General features: G+C 42.4%; 1 protein-coding gene across 1 annotated transcript in view; it reads left to right on the top strand.

The window, feature by feature from the left end:
• The window catches only part of trx (histone lysine N-methyltransferase trithorax), a 244,798-nt gene extending 226,340 nt beyond the window's left edge, over positions 1-18,458 (top strand). The window contains exons 18-19 of the mRNA XM_080275135.1: positions 16,876-17,022; positions 18,285-18,458. Of these exons, the coding sequence (XP_080131261.1) occupies positions 16,876-17,022; positions 18,285-18,458 (321 nt within the window). The remainder of the gene's footprint in view (positions 1-16,875; positions 17,023-18,284) is intronic.
• The last annotated feature ends 2,668 nt before the right edge of the window (positions 18,459-21,126 follow it).

The raw sequence follows: 21,126 nt of genomic DNA, 5'->3' as shown, positions 1-21,126 counted from the left end.
ATTGATGTGGGATTGAGTTGGTTGGATGAATTATGTACAGAGGAGCACATTACAAGGGTTGATTGCAGGTATTTGTATGCACAGTGCATTTATAAGGAAAAACACATCCAAAAATATGTGCAGATGATGAAGCCTTTGATGTGGAGTGAGGATTCTGTGGGCTTGAATGGTGTGTGAATGATAATCATGGTAGTTTTCTCTTTATTCTTTCTCTGTCCTTGGTTATGGATCCTACTGCACCTCATCTTTATACAGTACCCTCGCGTCCAACACGCGTTAGTCCAGCACAATTCAGGTCCAGCACGGAGAGCAAATAATTAGTATTATTTAATACGATTTAATTACTGCAACACGAGTGTGTTAGCATAACACGCACAGAGCTCCGAGAAGTGGGCGAAATCCGCAGAGTTCAACTCTAGCACGATCACCCCCGGTCCAACACGGTCATACTGGACATTCCCATGATGATGATAGCCAATGAAAACTTCTGATCAAGTAGCCTTCCCCGCCCGCTATCGTGACGTGATCGTGATGCCGCCCAATTAAAAACGCTTCTGGTGTCACGTGATGTTTTGTTTAAATTTCTCCTGCCACAGTGCCACTCAGTCGCATAATTGCATTGGAAGGTGCTTTTTTCTTGCTGCATTTTCTGCCCTTGTTACTGCATTTTACCCTGCTCACGATGCCTAGGAAGCCTTCTGAGAACCCCAAGAAGCGTCGGCACCTCCCTCAGGCCACCAAGCTAGAAAACATTGAGAGGAAGAAGAAAAGGGAGAGGAAAGTTGACATTGCCAAGGCCTACGACATGAATGAAGCCAACGTGAGGATCATAATAAAAAACCAAGACAAGATCCTGGCAGCTGAAGGCTATCACACGGCACTTCATACCAGGTTTGCCGAGGATACGATGGTAAATCGGAACGGTAACGTGGTAAAATTGCCGACGATACCACGGGCATTTGGAATTCATCTGGATGGATTCCTGCCGAGGATACGACGGGCAAAACAGTGTGACCAAAACCCAGGCGACTCGACAGAGAATGTATCGTACTACAGCATTGAACATTTAGCCTGACACTGAATACATATTAATATTTTAGAATAAATATCAATTGTTTTGAAACCTTTCTCATCGGCGTGTGTACCAGTTTATAAACAAAGTTGCTTCTCCTTATTCTCTACCGAGTCAGCAACAGCGATCACTTTCCACAGTCACGAGACGGGGCTTTGGCAACAGTGTGAGAAGCATGCTGTTTGCCGAGGATTACAGAGTGCTAGGACAGGCAGAAGCAGGACCTTCCATGGCTGTGGATGAAGATAGTGATTCTGAGTGTGATTTCGAAGGATTTATGAGGGAGGTTGAGGAGGAGCAACAGCCATTACCTGTTAGTGACCCCAGCAGCCATCCTCCGGGGACCCAGTAGGACTAACTACAGCCTTGGATACCACCTTCCATTCCCAGCAAGCCCACCAACACTATCCTACAAGGTTAGTTATCATTCATAGCACAGTACCATTTATTATAATTACAATAGTACCGATATATTTATAGGTATATGGTAGGTATTTAGGGTGACTTTTCCTAGGGTTGCTGACATAATTCATTTTTCCCCATAAGCTCTGTTGTTAGTCCAACACATTTTTGGTCCAACACGTGACCCATGCATGACAATATTACCGTGTTGGACGCGAGGGTACTGTATTTTTGTGCTTCTCTATGTGTTAAATATAAATCACCTCTGCCTGAACTATTTTCCTGGCATATCATACCACTGTGATCATATTGATGGTCTTCCACATCCAGGAGCTATTTATTGTATGTTACTTTATCCATTGTCGTCATTTTCTTCATCATCATCATCATTGCCCTTAAACTGGCAGACTTTGGACCCTCATGGAGCCATGGTGCTTCCCCCCCCCCCCCAATTTTTTTTTTTTTTTTTTAATAGGTTTGAAATGATGAGAACAACCATAAAAGTACTCACAGAAGCCATTTAGGTCGATTTTGAAGTCTATTCTCCCTGAGCAGGCAGCTGAAAACTTTGGTGTAGACCTCACTGTTTGCCACTGCCACATAGCAAGAGGAGGCAGGAGCTATGCATTTTCTTCATCGGTAACTATGCTATTCGAGCCAAGGGCACTCTTGTTGGGTATATAGATGATATAGGAAGTGTCCCCAATCATAGTTATGTACGTTGGTGCACAGTGACAAGCGAGTGAGTGTGTTGGATTGCCCATATAATGTTCGTAATAGTTCTTATTCTACATATTTGAGGTAGAAAGTCTGTGCCCACACGTATTATACTGTACGTTATATTTGTTTTCCACACAGCTTATAATTCTTTTCCTAGTCTATGCACTCTTGGTGTTTTCTCGCACACTTAACGCACTACTGTTTTCTTTTCTCGCACGGCAAGATATTCGCGCCATGTCATTTCACTTAGTATATTTTCTCGCACACTCAACAGACTACCGTTCTCTTTTCTCACACGGCAAGATATTCGTGCTGTGCCGTTTCACTTACACACATGCACGCACCCCCCACACACACACACACACACACACACACACAGACAGAGCTCTTCCTGGATCGTGGAGAAACAATCACTGAATCAGCGACAAAAAGGAGACCAGCCTATTTGTGATTATGTAAATGAGTGTGTGAGTGGTGGTCCCGTTGGACAGTAGTTAAGGAAAACCGCAGTTTCGGTCATAAAAAGAACAAGACGTAGTGGAAATAGAACGTTTCCATGTGGTTGAATTATGGCGGAAAAGGACGGTGCTTTGTTTACGACTGGCAAGAGAGGATTTGAGGGCTTCACTGAAGAGGATGTGGGAAATGGAAGTAATAAGTTGAACCAAACAAGAGTAGCAGAAATAGAGAAAACAGCAGAGAGGAATGTCCAGGAGATAAAAAAAAGCATGGATAGTAATTAGAGAGTTAAAGGAACGGACCATAAAGCAGGAAAACGAGATTAAAATTCTACGGAATAAACTGGAAAAAGTTTGTACACGCAATGATGAACAAGAAAGAGAAGTTACAGAATTAAAAGTGAGCAGTGAATCTGCCTCTAATGAAGTAAAACAGCTTGAGAGGGAGAATAAGAGGTTGGAAGAAGAAAGGGACAGGATGAAAAGCAAACTAGATGAGTATGAATCCAAATCAAGAATACAGGACGAGCACATTAAAGAAATCAAGGAGCAACATAAGGGATGGAAGAAAATTCAGGAACAAGGAAATGTAAATTTGAAAGAGATTATAGAACAGCAAAGCAAGGAAAAGGTAGAGAGGGAAGTGGTTAGGGTACTGAGAAGTAGAGAATCTATAGTTAGGGATGTAGCAGATAAGAAAAAATGTCTAATAATTGTAAGAGTTAAAGAAAAATGTATGACAATAGGATCAGAAAGAGAAAGAGAAGAACTGAGTAAAGTTAAAGAAATAATACTAGTAGTTATGGAGGAAAACAACGAAGCTCAAGAAGAGACTGAAGAGGTGTTTAGGTTAGGAAAGTACGAGGAAGGAGGGGCAAGGCCTTTAAAGGTAAAGTTTAAGTCCCAGGCAACAGTAAACAAAATTATCAGTAGAACATGGAAATTATCAGACAAGGAAGGGTTCAGAAATGTTTGGATAAGGAGAGATGCAAATGAGGAAGAAAGAGCTAAAATAAAGGAGTTAATAAAGGAAGCAAAGGTAAAAAACGAACAAAGAGTGGGGGAAGAGAAGACAGTGTTTTATTGGAGAGTCATGGATCAGAAATTAAGAAAGTGGTACCGACGGAGAGAAGGAGAAAAGAGGGTATAAAAAACATCAAAAATAATGTGAAGGTGGCATATACTAATGTTGATGGTTTAATATCGGCAAGGCTAGAAATAAAAAATTTTTTGTTGATGAGGTGAAAGAGAGAGATTGTCCAGATGCTTGAGGGTGCGAAAGTTGATGTATGTGGAGTAACTGAAACTAAATGGAGAGGTGAGAGTGTGAGAGAATGGGATTTTGTGTGTGTGTGTGTGTGTGTGTGTGTGTGTGTGTGTGTGTGTGTGTGTGTGTGCGTGCATGTGTGTGTGTGTGTGTGTCCGACTCAGGGCATAGGCTTCACAGCCTGCTATCAAGGCCCAGCAGTCCTCCTACATACCATACGCCTCTACATGTCACCACTTTGGCGCTAACACCCACCGTCCATATTGAATACATGCTAGGGCTGTCTCATACAGGACTGGTGTATTGATATTAGCGAGGGTATTTTTATGACATGTTGGCGGGTCTTCTGGTAAATCAGTAAAGCCTGATTTAATGAAATTCAAATCCTTAAACTGTTCCCTGCCCCAGTGGGGATCTGAACCTGGGTCCAGTAGGACTGCAGGCCACCTCTCTACCGATTGAGCCACCGCCTCCCCCTTAATGGATGGGGTATATGTGCAGGAGTAGATGAGAATAATAGGGCAAAAGAAGGAGTGTGTATAGTTGTGAGTAAAAGATGGAAGAAGAACATAAGAGAGTATGGATCAGTTGGGTCAAGGATTGTGTGGGTAAGATTGAAAGTTGGAATGCAAATGTGAGCGATTGTGTGCGTGTATGCGCCAATGCAAGATCATGCAAGCAGAGTGAGAGAAGAGTTCTGGACAAATGTGGAAGTGTGCATGGAAATGTTTGGAAGGAATGAGAGAATGTTTTTGATCGGTGTTATGAATGGTAAAGTAGGAAATGTGAAGGTGGATGGAATAGTTGGTGAGTGGGGTGTGCCTGCTGAGATAGATGAGAATGGCAGTGCATTAGTGGACATTTGTGCTGGGAAGGGGTTGGTGATAGCCATTACCCTCATCAGGCACAAAATGATCCACAGGTATACATAGCGAGTGATGAGAAGGGTGGGTGGTGAACTGAATGAAAGGAAGGCAATGATTGATTATGTGTGTGTGGATGAAAGGATGTGAAGATGTGTAATGGATGCAAGAGCTTATAGAGGTTGGGGGAGTGTACTTTCTGACCACTACTTGGTAGTGGCCAGAATCAAGATCCACATAAGATGGAGAAATAGAAGATGGGAAGGACAGGAAGAAAGAGTATTTGCAAGGAGAGTGGAAAGGTTACAAGAGGATCAGAAAAAGGCAGAATATGAGAGAGAAGTGGAGGAACGATTGGGCAGATATGAATAGGAGCAGATGGGGGTCGTGGAAGGTGCGTTCAGGATATTCACAGAAGAAATATGTGCAGCATGTGATGTGGTGTGGGGGTTGAAGAGAAGACGGAGGGGTGTGCAAGGAACAGCGTGGTGGAATGAAGAGGTGAGATGGGCTGTGGCACAAAAGAAGAAAGCATACAATGAATGGATGAGAAATAGGGGCGTGGAAGAAGTTGAGTGGCGGAAGAGAGAGTTATATGTAGAAAGGAAGAGAGAGATGAAAAGATTAGTAAGAGAGAGTAAGAAGAGAGTGGATGAGGAATTTGAGTGTAAAGTGGAGGGACTGTAAGAAAATGTTCTGGAAAGAGGTGAAGAGAGTAAGACAGGGTGGAAGTGAAGTTAGCGGGGGAGTGAAAGATAAAAATGGTAGATTACTAGTGGAGAAGGGAGAAAAAGTGAGCAGATGGAGAGAACACTTTAAGGAATTGTTGAACGTACAGGATGGAAGTAATGCGAGTATAAGTGGCTGGGAGAAGGAGGGAGCTGAGAAGACAGGAAGAAATCAGTAGGATAGAAGTTGTGTCAGCAATGAAGAAAGTTAAATTGGGGATAGCCCCAGGAATTGATGGAGTGTGTGGTGAAATGCTGAAGCAGGGGGGAGAGATAGTAGTAGAATGGATGTGGAAGATGTGCAGGTTGGCCTGGGAGGAAGGTAGAGTCCCGGAGGATTGGAAGTCAGGTATAATTATTCCTTTGTGTAAAGGAAAAGGGGAAAAAGAAGTGTGTGGTAATCGTAGGGGCATTTGTCTTCTTAGTATAATAGGAAAAGTGTACAGTAGGATACTTATTGACAGAGTTAGGGAAATAACAGAGGAATTAGTTGGAGAAGAACAGGGAGGCTTTAGGAAGGGAAGAGGTTGTGTAGATGAGATATTTATTCATAGATCTTTAGTGGAAATGTTTCTAGAGAAGGGAAAGAAGTTGTATGCAGCTTTAATGGATTTGGAGAAAGCATATGACAGGGTCGATAGACAAGGATTGTGGAAAGTGTTAAGAATATATGGAGTAGATGGGAAGTTGTTGAATGCTATGAAGAGTATGTATGATGGTGCTAAGGCTGCAGTTCATGTGGATGGTGAACTGAGTGAATTTTTCTCTTTGAAGGTTGGGTTGAAACAGGGATGTGTCATGTCTCCATGGTTGTTCTATCTGTATATGGATGGGGCAATAAAAGAGGTACAAGGTAGGGTAGTGGATGTTGGAGTGGCCCTGGTGAGAGAGGGTAGTGTTTGGAAACTCCCTGTACTGTTGTTTGCAGATGATACTGTGTTCTTGAGTGAAGACGAAGGGGAGCTGCAAGGCTTGGTGGATGAGTTTGGGAGAGTGTGTAAGAAAAGGAATCTAAAGGTGAATGTAGGGAAGAGTAAAGTGATGGTCTTTGAGAGAGGTGAAGTCAGTGAATGTACAGTGAGGTTGGATGGTGAGGAATTGGAAACTGTGAGTACGTTTAAGTACTTGGGTAGTGTGATGAGTACGGATGGAGATTTGGAGGATGAAGTGCTTGAAAGGGTACAGCAGGGAAGAAAGGCTGCTGGTTCCTTAAAAGCAGTGATAAGAAACAGGGAAGTGAGCATGGAAGTGAAAAAGTTATTGGATGACAATGTTGTGATACCAGCTGTAACATATGGAAGTGAAGCTTGGACGTTGTTGGAAGGACACAAGTCAAGAGTGTGAGCAGTGGAAATGAGTTATTTAAGAGGAGCCTGTGGAGTTACATGGAGAGACAGGCTGACAAATGAGGATATAAAGGAGTGTTGTGGTGTGGATATGGATGTGATAGGAAGCATTAGGAGGAAATCACTGAGGTGGTGTGGCCATGTGGAGAGGATGGATGGTGGGAGACTGACGAAGAGAGTGTATGTGAGTGAGGTGGAGGGGGGGAGAGGGAGGTGGAGGCCGAGGATGAGATGGAGGGATGGGGGGGAGAGGTATATGAGAGAGGGGGGTGTGAGTTGGGAGCAGGGCAGTGAAATGGCGGGGGACAGGGCAACGTGGAGGCGATTTGTTTGTGGCCACCCCGAACGGGATCGAGGCGTCTGGCAATAGATAGATAGATAGACATGAACCTGACGTTATGTGCTTTGTAGAGACCAAGTTAAGAGAAGATATTGATGTTCATATGGGAGATGGTAAATACAAACTGTGGAGAAGGGACAGAAAAGAAAAAGCGGGAGGAGGAATGATGATAGCAGTGAAGAACAACATAAATGTAGATACCGTGGAAATGGGAGAAGGCAGGGTGAAAGTGATAAATGTGAAATTAGAAACTGGTGAGAATAGCAAGAGAGATATGGCGGTAGTGTATGTTCCCCCTAAGACAAGAGCGTGGAGTGATGATGAATACCAGGAAATGTTGTCAGACATGGCTAGTTATTTACAGAAAAAGATTGAGAAAAGCAACAATATAATTTAATGGGTGACTTCAGTTGTAAAGAGGTGAACTGGGAGGAATGGGACTCAGGAGGCAGCGAAGATTCGTGGAGCACTATATTATTATATATAACAATGAATATGTGATGACGCAATGGGTCAGAGAAGAGACACGGTTCCAAGGTGAGGACACACCAGCATGACTAGATTTACTGTTTACCAAAGAACCCGATGTAATAGAATCCTTGAAATATCTGTGTCCTATTGAGAAAAGTGATCATGTGGTCATTGAGTTTCAGATGATAACAGGGAACGTGGAGCCAAGAGACGAGCTTTATAGGCAGGGAAGATATAACTTTGGGAAAGCAAACTTTACAGGATTGAGAAAATTTTTTGAAAATGCAGATTAGAGAAAATTCAGAGATACAGAGGAAGTATAATTCGGGAGTGGAAAAATTTGTGCCAAGAGTAAGGGGGAAAGAAAACAGGAAAAAGGAGTGGTTTAATAGGAGGTGTATGATAGCAAAAAAAGAGAGGGACACAGTGTGGAACAATTGGAGAAAGAGAGGTAACAACAAAACAAAGGTAGAATATAAAAGAACTAGAAATGAATACACAAGAATATGTAAAGAGGAAGAAAGGAATTTTGAAAAAGGTATAATAGACATTTGTAAGGATGAACCCAAACTGTTTTATAGATTTGTCAATGGCAAATTGAAACAAAAGGAAGGAATCACCAAACTGAAAGTAGAAGGAGAGGTCTATAAAGATGCGGCAATGCAAGCAGAAATAATGAACAAATGTTTCAGATCGGTTTTCACTAAGGAAAAGGAGTTTGTGGAAGGAGAGGGAGTGACTAGAAATGTAGTGATAAAAGTGGAAGTACAGGAAGTATATAAATTACTGGAAACTCAAGATGTAAGGAAAGCCCCAGGACCAGTTGGGATCTTTAATTGGGTACTGAAGGAATGCAGAAAACAACTGGCGGATAAGATTCCCAGTTTAATTGCGTGTTCTCTGGAAGAGGGGAAAGTGCCTCAGGAATGGAAGAGGGCAAATGTGGTACCAATTTATAAGGGAGGAAACAGGGAAGAACCCCTGAATTATAGACCAGTGTCCCTAACCAGCATTGTCGCAAAATTGTGAGAGAGCTTTCTGAAAGATAGATGGGTAAAATATCTGGAAGAGATGGATATTTTGGCTGATAGTCAGTTTGGATTCAGAAGTGGAAGGTCATGTGTTTCCAACTTGTTGAGTTTTTACTCAAGAGCCATATATGTGCTTCAGGAGAGAGATGGTTGAGTGGATTGTGTGTATTTGGATTTGGAGAAGGCCTTCGACAAGGTACCGTACCCCATAAGAGACTAATGTGGAAACTAGAGCATATAGGAGGACTGAAGGGAAACCTCCTGGAGTGGATGAGAGACTTTCTGAGAGAGAGACAAATGAGGACAGTAATAAAGGATAGCATGTCTGGATGGAGGGAAGTAACAAGTGGAGTCCCACAGGGCTCGGTGTTGGTGTCAGTAATGTTCCTGATTTACATACATGATCTGAGCCAAATGGTTTCCTGTACACCAGAAAACCATTTACTACACTGGGTGGTAACCATATAACCAAATTTTGGCTCCTGGTGGTTTAGTGGGTAATAAAGGTGCTCCAATCGGATTGAGCCGGTGAAGGTTTATATCCAAGGGGTGGTTGGGGTTTATTGCTCACATAATGCCACTTGGGGATGTGTGAGGCTGGTCACTCTCATCTTAAATGCCAGGACCAACTTTCCTAGCTCCGGGCTCCTACGCTTCTCATGGGGCAACGTAGGATTAGATGATGGATGTATGGATATGGTAGATGGAGTGAACAGTTATGCAAATCTGTTTGCTGATGATGCAAAGATCTTGAGGAAGGTAGAGGTTGAGGAGGATTGTAAAATGCTGCAGGAGGATCTGGATAGGATACACAAATGGAGCCAGATGTGGCAAATGAAATTCACTGCAAAAATATGTAAAATATTGGAAATGGGTAAAAGTACCAAGAGGCCATCACTGAATTATTTGATGGGTAATGAACCAATCACAAAAGCGAGAGAAGAGACAGACTTGGGAGTGCTGGTCCAGGACAGTTTGTCACCTGAAACACACATTAACAAGACCGTTAGAGAGACGTAGAAACTCCTGACTAATATAAGAGTAGCTTTTCATTATATGGATGAGAAGATGATGAAAAAATTGATAGTGGCCATGATCCGCCCCAGGTTAGAATATGCAGCAGTAGTGTGGTCCCCACACAAAAAGAAAGATATAAACAAGATTGAGAGAATACAAAGAACAACAACCAAAATGGTCCCCAGTCTGGCAGATCTGTCATACAGAGAGAGGCTGGAAAAGCTGGATTTGCCTTCCTTAGAGGAAAGGAGAAAGAGGGGAGACATGATTGCAGTGTTCAGGACCATGGTGGGAGTAGATAAAATTGACCGAGAAGATCTGTTTTTATGGGATAAGAGAGCAACAAGAGGACACGGAATGAAATTGAAAAAGTCAAGCTGCTTGAAGGATATCAAGAAATATAGCTTTCCTTACAGAAGTATAGATTTATGGAATAGCCTGGACAAAGAGATCATCCAGTCTAAAAACTTAAACAAGTTTAAAGCTAAATTTGACTTACTGAGAAACAGCGATGGGAACCCACGAGCATAGCATATTTCATGTGTATCTCAATTAGGTATATTGGGTAAATACATAAGTATTTGGAACGACTTAGACAAAAAGGTGGTGCAGGAGAAAAACATTCATGTGTGTAAAAGTAAACTAGATAAATGTGGATATGGAGATAGGACAACACAAGCGTCGCTCAATTCCTGTATACTACAAATAGGTAAATACACACACACACACACACACACACACACTTAACTTATTTTACTTCACTTACTATTATAATATCACTAACACTAGTTTCGTATCATATTACACTTATGAGATAATTATCATTACATATTATTTACGTTTATATACATTTCACTTGCGTCTTTTATCGCACACACCACGTAGTTCAAAAGTGGAGTAGGTTGTGGTATTCTTTGAAGCAGGGTGTGAGGCACAGCCCCACATCACACCCCACACTCCGGTAACGCGAGTCTTTTCGCTGTTTTCTGGGCGGTACAGTGTTGTGTTGGCACACGTGACTCCTGCATTGAGAATTCCTCTTCACACCTGGCGCCATCACTGCCTCGGGGAAATGACATCTGGTGAGGCGTAGGGGATTTTCCCCACTAGTTGAATGTTTCCTAGGGATATGATCACTGCCATGAGGGCCAATCAGCTCCCTCTCAGCTCCATTATGAAGTCCTTGAAAGAGTCAGAGGATCCTGTGGTGTGGACGTGGAGGAGGTGAGCTTTCAAAACTGTTACATCCAGCAGGTGAAAGAACAGTTTCTTGTACCTCTTCATCATGGGCCCCGTACACGCGACACTCGATATCGTTGCATCTGACTGGTCTACCTGACGCATATTGATATTGTAATCAATTGCAGCCTCAGGCTTCCAAACGTGCGCACGTTTTTCACTGCGTTAATCAGTGGTCTTTGTGATATGCATCTGAGGGCGATGAACCATTGAAAGGAGGTGTACCTCGCTGTTCCGGTGCCAGGTAGTGGCGAGGATATTATTGGCTTGAAAAAACACTACCTCCTTCCTTTCCAGTTTCCTGCCCACCTGTACCATGTGCTGCCTGTTTTTTTTTCCACAGTACTGCAGATGCCAGTCTCTTGCTGCTGCACATACCAAGTGAGAAGTGGGCTAGTGTACCAGTTGTCCAGGTACAGGATGTGCCCACGATGAACGTACAGCTGCATCATTGTTTTCACAAGTGCACCAGACAAACCGAAAGTCCTATCCTCTGTGATTTCCATCTGTGCTCTGGTGTACAGGACTATGTCCTGCATATACCTGGTCCTACAGTCACATGTGACGAAAATTTTGAACCCAAAGCTGTGTCTATTGCTTGCGATATATTGCCTGAAGGCAATGTACCCCCATTATAACACAAGACTCTTGTCTATGATCAGGTCTCTGTAGGGAGAGAAAGAGGATGAGAATCACGTCCTCAGGTGATCAGACACTAGGCAAATTCGGCGCATTTGGTGTTGCCTGCGTTGCTGGGGTCCTTATTATCATAAAAATGGTGTCGGCTGAGAATTACTGGAATCTGTTTCTCCCCATAACTCTTCCAATGAAGGATGTTGACATAAGGGGGTCCACAGTCCAGTATGAAGGTAACTGATTCTTTTTTATCTGTCCCATCAATAGAACTAACGCCAGGAACAGGTACAACTCGTTGACAGATGTGTCGACATCAAACAGCCAGCTATGGGGTTTTGTGGGGCTGTGCTACGGCAGAATGCTGCATACACGTTAGAAAGTGTACAGATTCTGAGAACCAGCTCTCTAGTGAAGAAGTTTTTGAAGAAATTAATCCTCCTAGAGGACTGGTTGAACTCGGGAACAGTACAGCCTGCCGTGTCCCTACAAGTGAATGATTGGTGAATGGGAACAAAATTGCTCCTATCCTCCCACTCGCACAACACTTCATCCTCTGCATCACCATCACCACCACCGTCCCCGTCATCAGGATGGGGAGGAAGATGGAGGTCACCTGGGGAATATTTCCCTCCTCCTCACCTTCCTCCTGACTCTCACCTTTTTTTTACCCCTGCCTTTCCCTTTTCCATTCCCCTTCCCCTTTCCTTTCATCCCCACACTACCAATAAGGGAGGAGGAAGCACTAAAATGCGGTGGGGAATTTTCATGGGGAAGGTCACGTGTGCCGGAGGTGCTGGGCTGTGACGACTCAGGCCTTTTTGAGGTCAGTTGGCACGCTCCTCCGTGCCCCATGTGAGTAAAACAATGCACTACTCCTCTTGTATTTTTTAGTTTGTAAATCCTTCCTGGCCTTCAACCCTTTAAGGGGGGATCCTACCCACTTTGGCAGAATGTATATAGCACTAGGATCCTTCCGATACTCATCCTCACTAGAGTGATCGTCATAGGTTGAGGGTGGAGGGGGTGGTGGGAAGGGGTGGTGATGTTGGGGCTGCATGGGAGGATAACATTCTCACCTTCATATATTTCGCCCTCCTGGGGGATGGTACTTCTTCATCACTGCTTGATCCAGAGTCTGGTTGAATGTAATCCCTGTCAGCCAGATCGTCATCTAATGGGGAATCGCTTTCCCCATCATGGGGCACCTCAAGGAGAGAGTCAATCTCGCGCTGAGCTAGATCACGATGCGCCTTGATCCTCACTCACTGTCAAAATCAAACTGACATGGCACACTCCCACATGGGCCCAGGTGTGTGGTGATGACTCATTCCTGGTGGGTGAGGCCTAGAGAGGCGCAAGAATATCCCTACCGATTTCTTGGCGTGTAATTTGAATTTTTGAGTTTTGGCAAATACAGTACTGTATATCAGATCGCGGACGTACATGTACATCATTGGCACTGTCCGCATTTATAGGGGCCGACATACGTGTTCATCATTGGCACGGGGCAGGTTAACATGAAGGTGTGGATCTGCCTTCCTTAGAGGAAAAGAGAGAGAGGGGCAGCATGATTGCAATGTTCAGGGCCATGATGGGAGTAGATAAAACTGACAGAGAAGATCTGTTTGTATGGGATAGGAGAGTAACAAGAGGACACGGAATGAAACTGAAAAAGCCAAGCTGCTTAAAGGATATCAAGAAATGTAGTTTTCTATACAGGTAAGCCCTTAATTCACGCGAACTTTTTTCACGCAATTTCGGTTATCCACAAATTTTTCATACAGTAACTAAAACAAAATTATAGTATTCAAATAAATAATCTGAATATACTGGAGAAATAAATAAAATATAAAAATGCCTACCTGCTGCCCATGTGCATACATATGTGTGTGTGTGTGAGGTCGGTCTACCACGCACCATACAGTCAGTTTGAATCCGACGGTCGAACCATGCGTGACTCGCAAATCGTTATTTGTGGCTTATTTTTCTGCCTTCCAGTGATTCCTTGCCTTGTTTTGCCAATATGGGGCCTAAGCGTAGTGCTAGTGATGCATGTGGTAACACACCAAAATGGACTTGTAAAGTGATGTTGCTGACAAAGTTAAAGTGTTGGACAAACTTAGGGAAGGAATGTCGGCGACAATTTGCCATCAGGATGATTCCCCGTCATTTATTTACATACCAGTTTATTTAGCAAGTACAATACACTAGTTTTTTACTTATATGAGTTATAAAATCCCTCTGAAAATTGGTTATTAAAGTATTAAAATCAATAATAAGTATATTTATAGAATGACGGGGAATTGTCCATGTTTTGACGGTGAATTGTCTCGGAACCGTATGTTTGGGGTGAGTCAACTGTTCATACAATAAAGAAAGCAGAACGTAGCATACGGGAGGCAGTGAGGGCTAGTGCACCAGACTGTGCTAAAGTGTCTCCACCTATGCCTGTGAACTGTCTCGGAACCATATGTTTGGGGTGAATGAGTCAACTGTTCGCAGGCAGAACGTAGCATACGGGAGACAGTGAGGGTTAGGGCACCAGACTGCTGAAGTGTCCCCACCTATGCCTGTGCTTGTCAGCTGTCAGTGTTAAGTTTCTTACATGTTTGTTTTTTTTCACACTTTATGATAGTTTATAAGGTGTATGTAGTACATAAACAGTATTATTCAGATGTAATATACTTAATACACATGCGTAATTATGTGCACACAAGGGCAGAACATATACTCGAATTTACCACATACATGAAGGGTCTGGGAACGTAACCCTCGCGTGAATTAAGGGCTTACCTATATATATATTTTTTTTAATATAAGAAAGAAGGAACCAAAGGCCAGGAACCTGTAAACTATTCCTTCCAAGAAAAAAACAAAAACAATACAAAAGAGAGCCAAATTCAAGATCCGTTCATTTCGAGATGCCTGGACACACTGCGTTTGATAGACTGGAGATCACAGGAAGTAGAAAATATGGACAGAGGGAGACAGTTCCAGAGTTGACCTGTTGCATAAATGAAGGATTGGGAGTAACGGTTAACTCTGGCATTAGAGAGTTGGATAGAAAAGGGATGAGAGTTTGTTGCTAGACGGGTGCTACGTGTCCATTGTAGAGGTGGAGGGATGCAAGCAGACAGTTCAAAGGAGCAGCGACCATTGAAGTAGCAGTAGAAAGGAGATAAAGATGCAACAGTGCGGCGAAGAGACAGAGGCTGAAGGGAGCCAGTAGGAGGAGGAAAGTTAATGAGACGAAAAGCCTTTGACTTCACCCTATTGAAAAGAGTTGTACAGTGTGTGGGGAGCCTCCCCACACATGTGAGTTGTACTCTACACAGGGGCGAGTAAAACCCGTGTATAAAGTCAACAACTGTTCAGGAGTAACGAAGGTACGGAGTCGGCTTAGCACACCTAATCTCATGGAAGCAGATTTTACTAGAGATGTAATATGATCTTTCCAAGATAAGTCCCGAGTGAATGAAACCCCAAGCATGTTCAAGGATGGTGCAGGATTCAGCTGGATATTATTAAACATTATTGGGTACTCCTGTGGAAGATTGTGTCGGGTTGATAGGTGTAAAAACTGAGTCTTTGGTGCATTAAAAACCACAAGATTATTTTAACCCCAGTCAGAGATACGAGCCAAGTCAGACATTAAGTGTCTCCATAGCCTTATCCCTTGTTTATTGAAGTAACTGCTGAGATGGACGTTGCAGAAACCGAATGGAAAGGTGAAGGGTGGAATCATCAGCTTACGAGTGGATAGGGTTAGATTTACAGCTTAGAATGGTCATTGATGTATAAAAGGAAGCGAGTTGGTGATAGGACAGAGCACTGAGGAACACCACTGTTGATAGATCTAGGAGAAGAACGATGGCTGTCTACAACAGCGGCTATAGAACGACCAGAAAGGAAGCTATAGATGAAGGCACAGATAGAAGGATAGAAACTGTAACAGGGCAGTTTGGAAATTAAAGACTTATGCCAGACTATCAGAAGCCTTTGAGATGTCAAGTACAATGGCAAAGCTTTCGCCAAAGTCCTGAAAGGAGGATGACCAGGAGTCTGAAAGGTAGGTGAGAATATTGCCAGTGGAGCTTCCATGATGGAACCCATACTGATGATCAGAATGAAGGTTGTGTTAGGAAAGATGCTTTAAAATTTTTCTGTTAAGAATCGACTCAAAAACTTTTGAGACGTAGGATATTATGGTAATTGGATGATAGTTACTGGGTTGGGAATGGTCACCCTTCTTTGGGACTGGCTGAGTGAGAGCGAACTTCCAGCAAGAAGGAAAGGTACATGCTGAAAGACAAAGGTGAAAGAGTTTACCTAGGCAGGATGTAAGCACAGAAGCACAGTTCTTGAGGACAACAGGAGGGACTCCATCAGGTCCATATGCCATGTTATTATTAAGGCCAGTGGTGGCAGAAAGTACATCATCTGAAGAAATTTTAATCATCAGCCATGAGGAGGTCAGAGGGGGGACGTGATGGAGGAACAGCACCAGAATTGTCTAAGGTGTAAGTGGAGGAGAAAGTCTGAGCAAAGAGATCTGCTTTATCAGTTGAAAAAATAGCTACAGAACCATCAGAGTAGAAAAGAGGAGGGAAGGATGATGAGATAAAGTTGTTAGAAAGGTTTTTGGCAAGGTGCCAGAAGGAGCGGGAAGAATTCGAGTTGGAAAGTTAAGAGCATTTAGTACGGATGAAATTATTTTTAGCAGTGCGAAGAACAGGCTTAGCATGATTCCGGGCAGAAACATAAACAAGATGTGATTCAGGGGTGGGTTGGCTCGGGTATCTTTTATAGGCCCTCTCCATGTTGCAGACAGCATCAGAACAAGGATAATTAAACCAAGGCTTTCTTGCATTAGTCAAAGGATATGAGAAGAGAATATATGCTTCCATGCATAGACCTGTGGAATAGACTGGACAGAGAGATCGTCCAGTCTAAAAACTTGAACAAGTTCAAAGCAAAATTTGTTTTATTGAGAAACAGAGACAGGACCCCGTGAGCATAGCTCATTTCCTGTATATCACAGCTAGGTAAATACATAATACAGGTATATATTTTATTCTGGCTACTAATCAGACAGTACAGTAGGATGTAATTTAGGGGAAGCTGTTGAAGTGAAGAGATCAATGAAGTCTGTACCCAACTCTTTCAGTTAAAACTGCATAAAATCATCAGAAGGTGGCAGAATTAAAAAGAAAAATAATTCATGATTAAAGTAGTGGCCCATCTTTCCCATTGGTAGTTTGTCTGATGACTGTGTTCCATTGCAGGTTATTCGTTCCAGCCTGTGTGATATGCGAGAGAAGGACTATGAATCTAAAGGCATTGGTTGCTACATGTTCCGTATCGATGATGACACTGTGATTGATGCCACCATGCATGGAAATGCAGCCAGATTCATCAACCATTCCTGTGATGTAAGTATTTAATAGTGGAATTAATTTATTTAAGGATGCTTGGTGGTTTGGTGGTTAGAATACCCCAGTGGGAATGATGGCTTCCCATGAATTTAATACCAAAAGGTGACTGGAGGCTTTGTAACCATGTAATGCCACCATTGGAAGTAGGATGGTCATTTACCCTTAAATATACTAGGCTACATTAGCTTAGTCGTTGGCCTGTATGCCATGAAGGGGATAAAATGAGATTGGCTGTTACTGATTCTGTTATGTTATTGGTGGTGGTGCTTAAGTAGTCTTTTTAGCTGAGCTTTCCCATGAACCATAGATAAACAACTTTCTCTGTGGGACTGTCTTACAGATGCAGTACAATGCATACACTGTACTATGTTGGGATCTGATACCCCTTGTGGGAGACAGCCCCTAACCAGGGCTGAACAGTCGGACCAGGGTCCTTCCCACGGCATGAAACAGGGGAAATGTGAGAATATTTAGTTCCTGGGTGGATATCATAGCTACTCCATCAGGGTGCACAGTGCCACCAGATATATGCTTCTCATCAGCGTGTGGTAGTTATGATCAGTAGCATGAGGTTGGCTAACATCAACCCAGGGAAACAGCTAGTATGATTTGAGTGATGTATGATTGCAAGTTTGGTAACTACCTACAGAATTATTCATTTTTAGCCTAGGAATTCTGCCATATCTTAATGGTCAAAAGCCCAAGCTGAGACTCACAGTATTACATATGAGATTTCTGTCTATTAACAGTTTCCATTGACTGTTTGAAGGTGGTAAGATGATTTTGGCACTTCGTTAAGTTTGCAACTCATAGAAAACGTAGCTTTACCATGGCCAAACTTAGTATAGGGATTTTGGTGGAAGCTTGGTATCATTTTGATAGTGATTTATTTCTAAATAGTGGTCAATATGACACTCTGAAAATTAGTCCTTGATCTGAGTACTAATCTCAGATTTCTCTAGGGTGGCTGTGACAAAAAATTATAAGGCATATTTATCACTCCTCATCACCATTCCAAACTTTCCACCACCAAATACTCCTCCACTCTGTTTTTCATTTCATTGTCTTCACCATACGTGTTCTCATCAGCATTCTGTTTATGTACTGTTCATGTCAGTTTCCATCTCTAATGTGTGGAAAATAAAGAATTCTGAGCAGTAGAGCCTCTTCTTCAATGTTATAAATTATTGTGTTTATTGGTTAGGTGTTGTTTCTGTACTGCTTATGTGCTGCTGACTTCATCTTGATATTCCCCACAGCCCAACTGCTATTCACGTGTGGTGGACATCTTGGGGAAGAAGCATATAATAATCTTCGCCCTACGTAGAATTTTGCGTGGGGAGGAGCTTACTTATGACTACAAATTTCCCATCGAGGAAGACAAAATTCCCTGCACATGTGGCACACGCCGTTGCCGCAAGTATCTCAACTAAATATTGGCCTAGATACAGGTGTAAATTACACATCATTCAGCAGAGATTATGGCCAGACTTCTGCCTGCATCTTTACCAAGCTGTTGTAAAATAATTCTGTATATGCATCAGTTTATATTGCTAGAACTTAAAGTAACCTCCAAACTGTGTCGTGTGTCACATAAACTTACAAATATTTCAGTCTGCCGCAAGTACCTCAAAAAGCTTCGGTCTGACTGCATACCTCGTTACGTGTCTCTTAAATTAATTTGTGCATCAGTCTGTAGTGCACGTACCTCAACTAAACCTCGCCCAGACCACCATGTCGTGTGTCTCTTGAATTGGCTCGGACCTCAGTCTGTCATGGGTTGTTACATTGTACGTCAGCCTTCATGAATTGTCATTTTGTACAGCAACCTGTCATGAATTAGCGCTACTTGCGTTATCATTTCATAAATTAGTGTCATGCATCAACTTCTCATGGATTAGTGGATTGTGTGTCCCTCTCTCCTGGTCATTGTCTGATCTGTTCACTATGATTAGAAGTTGTGTCACTATTAACCTCTGAGGATGGAAAGCATGTGGCATTGGGTCATATTCTATGTGGCTCTGGAAAACAGGACTTCTTCCATGATGATTTATTTTGCCTTTTGCACCATAATATCCTCTTGTATATCACCATTACAAAGTATGGTGATCTTAAAAGGATATAAATAATGTACAAGAGAATATAAATGTGTAGTGTGCAAAATAAGTAGATCAGAAAGAAGTGCTATGAAACCACACATGCAACCGAAAATACAATCCATTATATTAATGTAGTATCAGAGTGAGACTTAATATGATGACAAGGTAATGGGAGCTTTGATGTTCATTGGTGGCAATCACTGGAAATCTCTCCTCAGTGGCACCACTGAGCAAAGAATGCCAGAATCAAGTATATGGACAATCTCTTTCATTGTCACAACTGTCAGGAAATCTTTTGATCTGGATAGGATCACTTGTCCACAGTCTCTTGTGTTTTCCTTTGTCTCCACATACACAAAGAGACAGTCCTACTACTTCCTTTTCCCCTACTCACATAGCTTCTCTTGCTGAATTCCTTGTATACTCTTCATACTGTATATGCTGATGTGATTTGTTCCTGATGTGAAAAAGAAAAAAAAACTGCCTAGGCTAAGTTGGTCTAATGAAGCCCTCCTGGTGGTGCCCCTATCCCCCCTTCCCCCCAAGTTGTCCTCGAAGTTCCTCAGATAAACCCAGGTGAACGTTCCTCAGTCACCCTCCAGCAGTCTCGGGTGAAGCTGGAGTTTGCAGTAACCAAAACACATGCATTAATGGTTACCATTTGCACTTGTTAAGATGTAAACTCCCCTCCCTCTCCCCCACCCTTTTTCTCCCTTTTTGATGTAAACTGCTGTTGCCATTTTTTTTTTCCCCCTCTTGTTTTATGTCTGGATCCTACCCACTGAATTTTTTCAGTGGGTTATAGGGTTAGGATGATAATTACTTTATGAGCAATGTGACCTTTGTTGGCATAGAGGATGTTCTTCAAGAAACAAGCTGTTGCGATTGTGGCTGTAAATGGTGTTTGTTGTTTTTAATGAGTTTCTTAACTTGAAACTAGCTGAAATACCTCATATGATCCCTTGTGTATAGTAAATAGAAATCTCAGCGTTCCGGCAGTGTGTGTGTGTTGTCTGTTCTAGAGATGCTGTTATATAACGTGCTGGTTATCTCAACACTGGTTCTTGTCCCATGTGACTTCCTGTGTGCTTGAATAGTTTTTTTTTTTTTTTTTTTTTAAGTGTTGGGTATCTTTGCTGATTTGAATCAAATGGAGGTGGCAAGAGTAAGAATAAACTAAAAATATAAACCATCATACTGGAAGGGTTAATAGTGGACATGGCAAGTTGTGTGGTACAGTAATTTAGGTGTTGGAATCCATTCTCACGTTCCTGCAGCATCTCTTAGTCTGTCCAACCGCAACTGATGCCAAGCATCAGCTCGCACTTGACGAATTGCGTCTGAAGTGAGTGTGTAGTGACTGGTGAGCATGATGTCATTTGTCATGCCCACCAGTTGATATGTTACACGCATGAGAAAGGAGATCATTATTTTGGTACAGTACAGGTAACTTTTATTGGAAATCGAGAGACCTCAGTGTGCATTTGGCATAATCATGCACAGATTCCTATAATTTAAGTAGTTGTGTAATTAAAAGCACATTTTGCATTATACTTTTGGGATTCATGCAACTTAGTGAAGAGGGCAGTGATTTTGAGCCAGTACAACTTGTTTTAGACAGCAGATGTAAAATTGCACAGTAGACTTGAGGGAACAGACAAATACTTGGGTGCATATATTGCAGTGTACATACTCTGAACAAAGTATTGATAAATTGTGTATGATACTGCAGCAGTTTCAAGCACATGTTTAGCAAGGTACATGATCACTGGTCTTTTCACATGCTCTAATGTAACAAAGTACATTCACTAGATTCATCGTCATGTACTAAAAGCTAAAGACTTTCTCAGTGAAGATCAATGGTTGTCAGGGCATTAGTAAGGCTTGTGATAGAGTATGCTCTTGTTAGAGTGTAGCACAGTTTCAAAAAACATATCAGCAATGCTACTTAATGGATCTGAAGTTAGGGAGTTTGTAATGTATCATCTCAATTTTGGGGTGA

The sequence above is a fragment of the Coenobita brevimanus genome, chromosome 60 (genome assembly GCF_032717465.1).
Source record: "Coenobita brevimanus isolate Jiangsu-jjx chromosome 60, ASM3271746v2, whole genome shotgun sequence".
NCBI lineage: Eukaryota > Metazoa > Arthropoda > Malacostraca > Decapoda > Coenobitidae > Coenobita > Coenobita brevimanus.
This window is presented reverse-complemented; position numbering and strand designations above follow the sequence as displayed.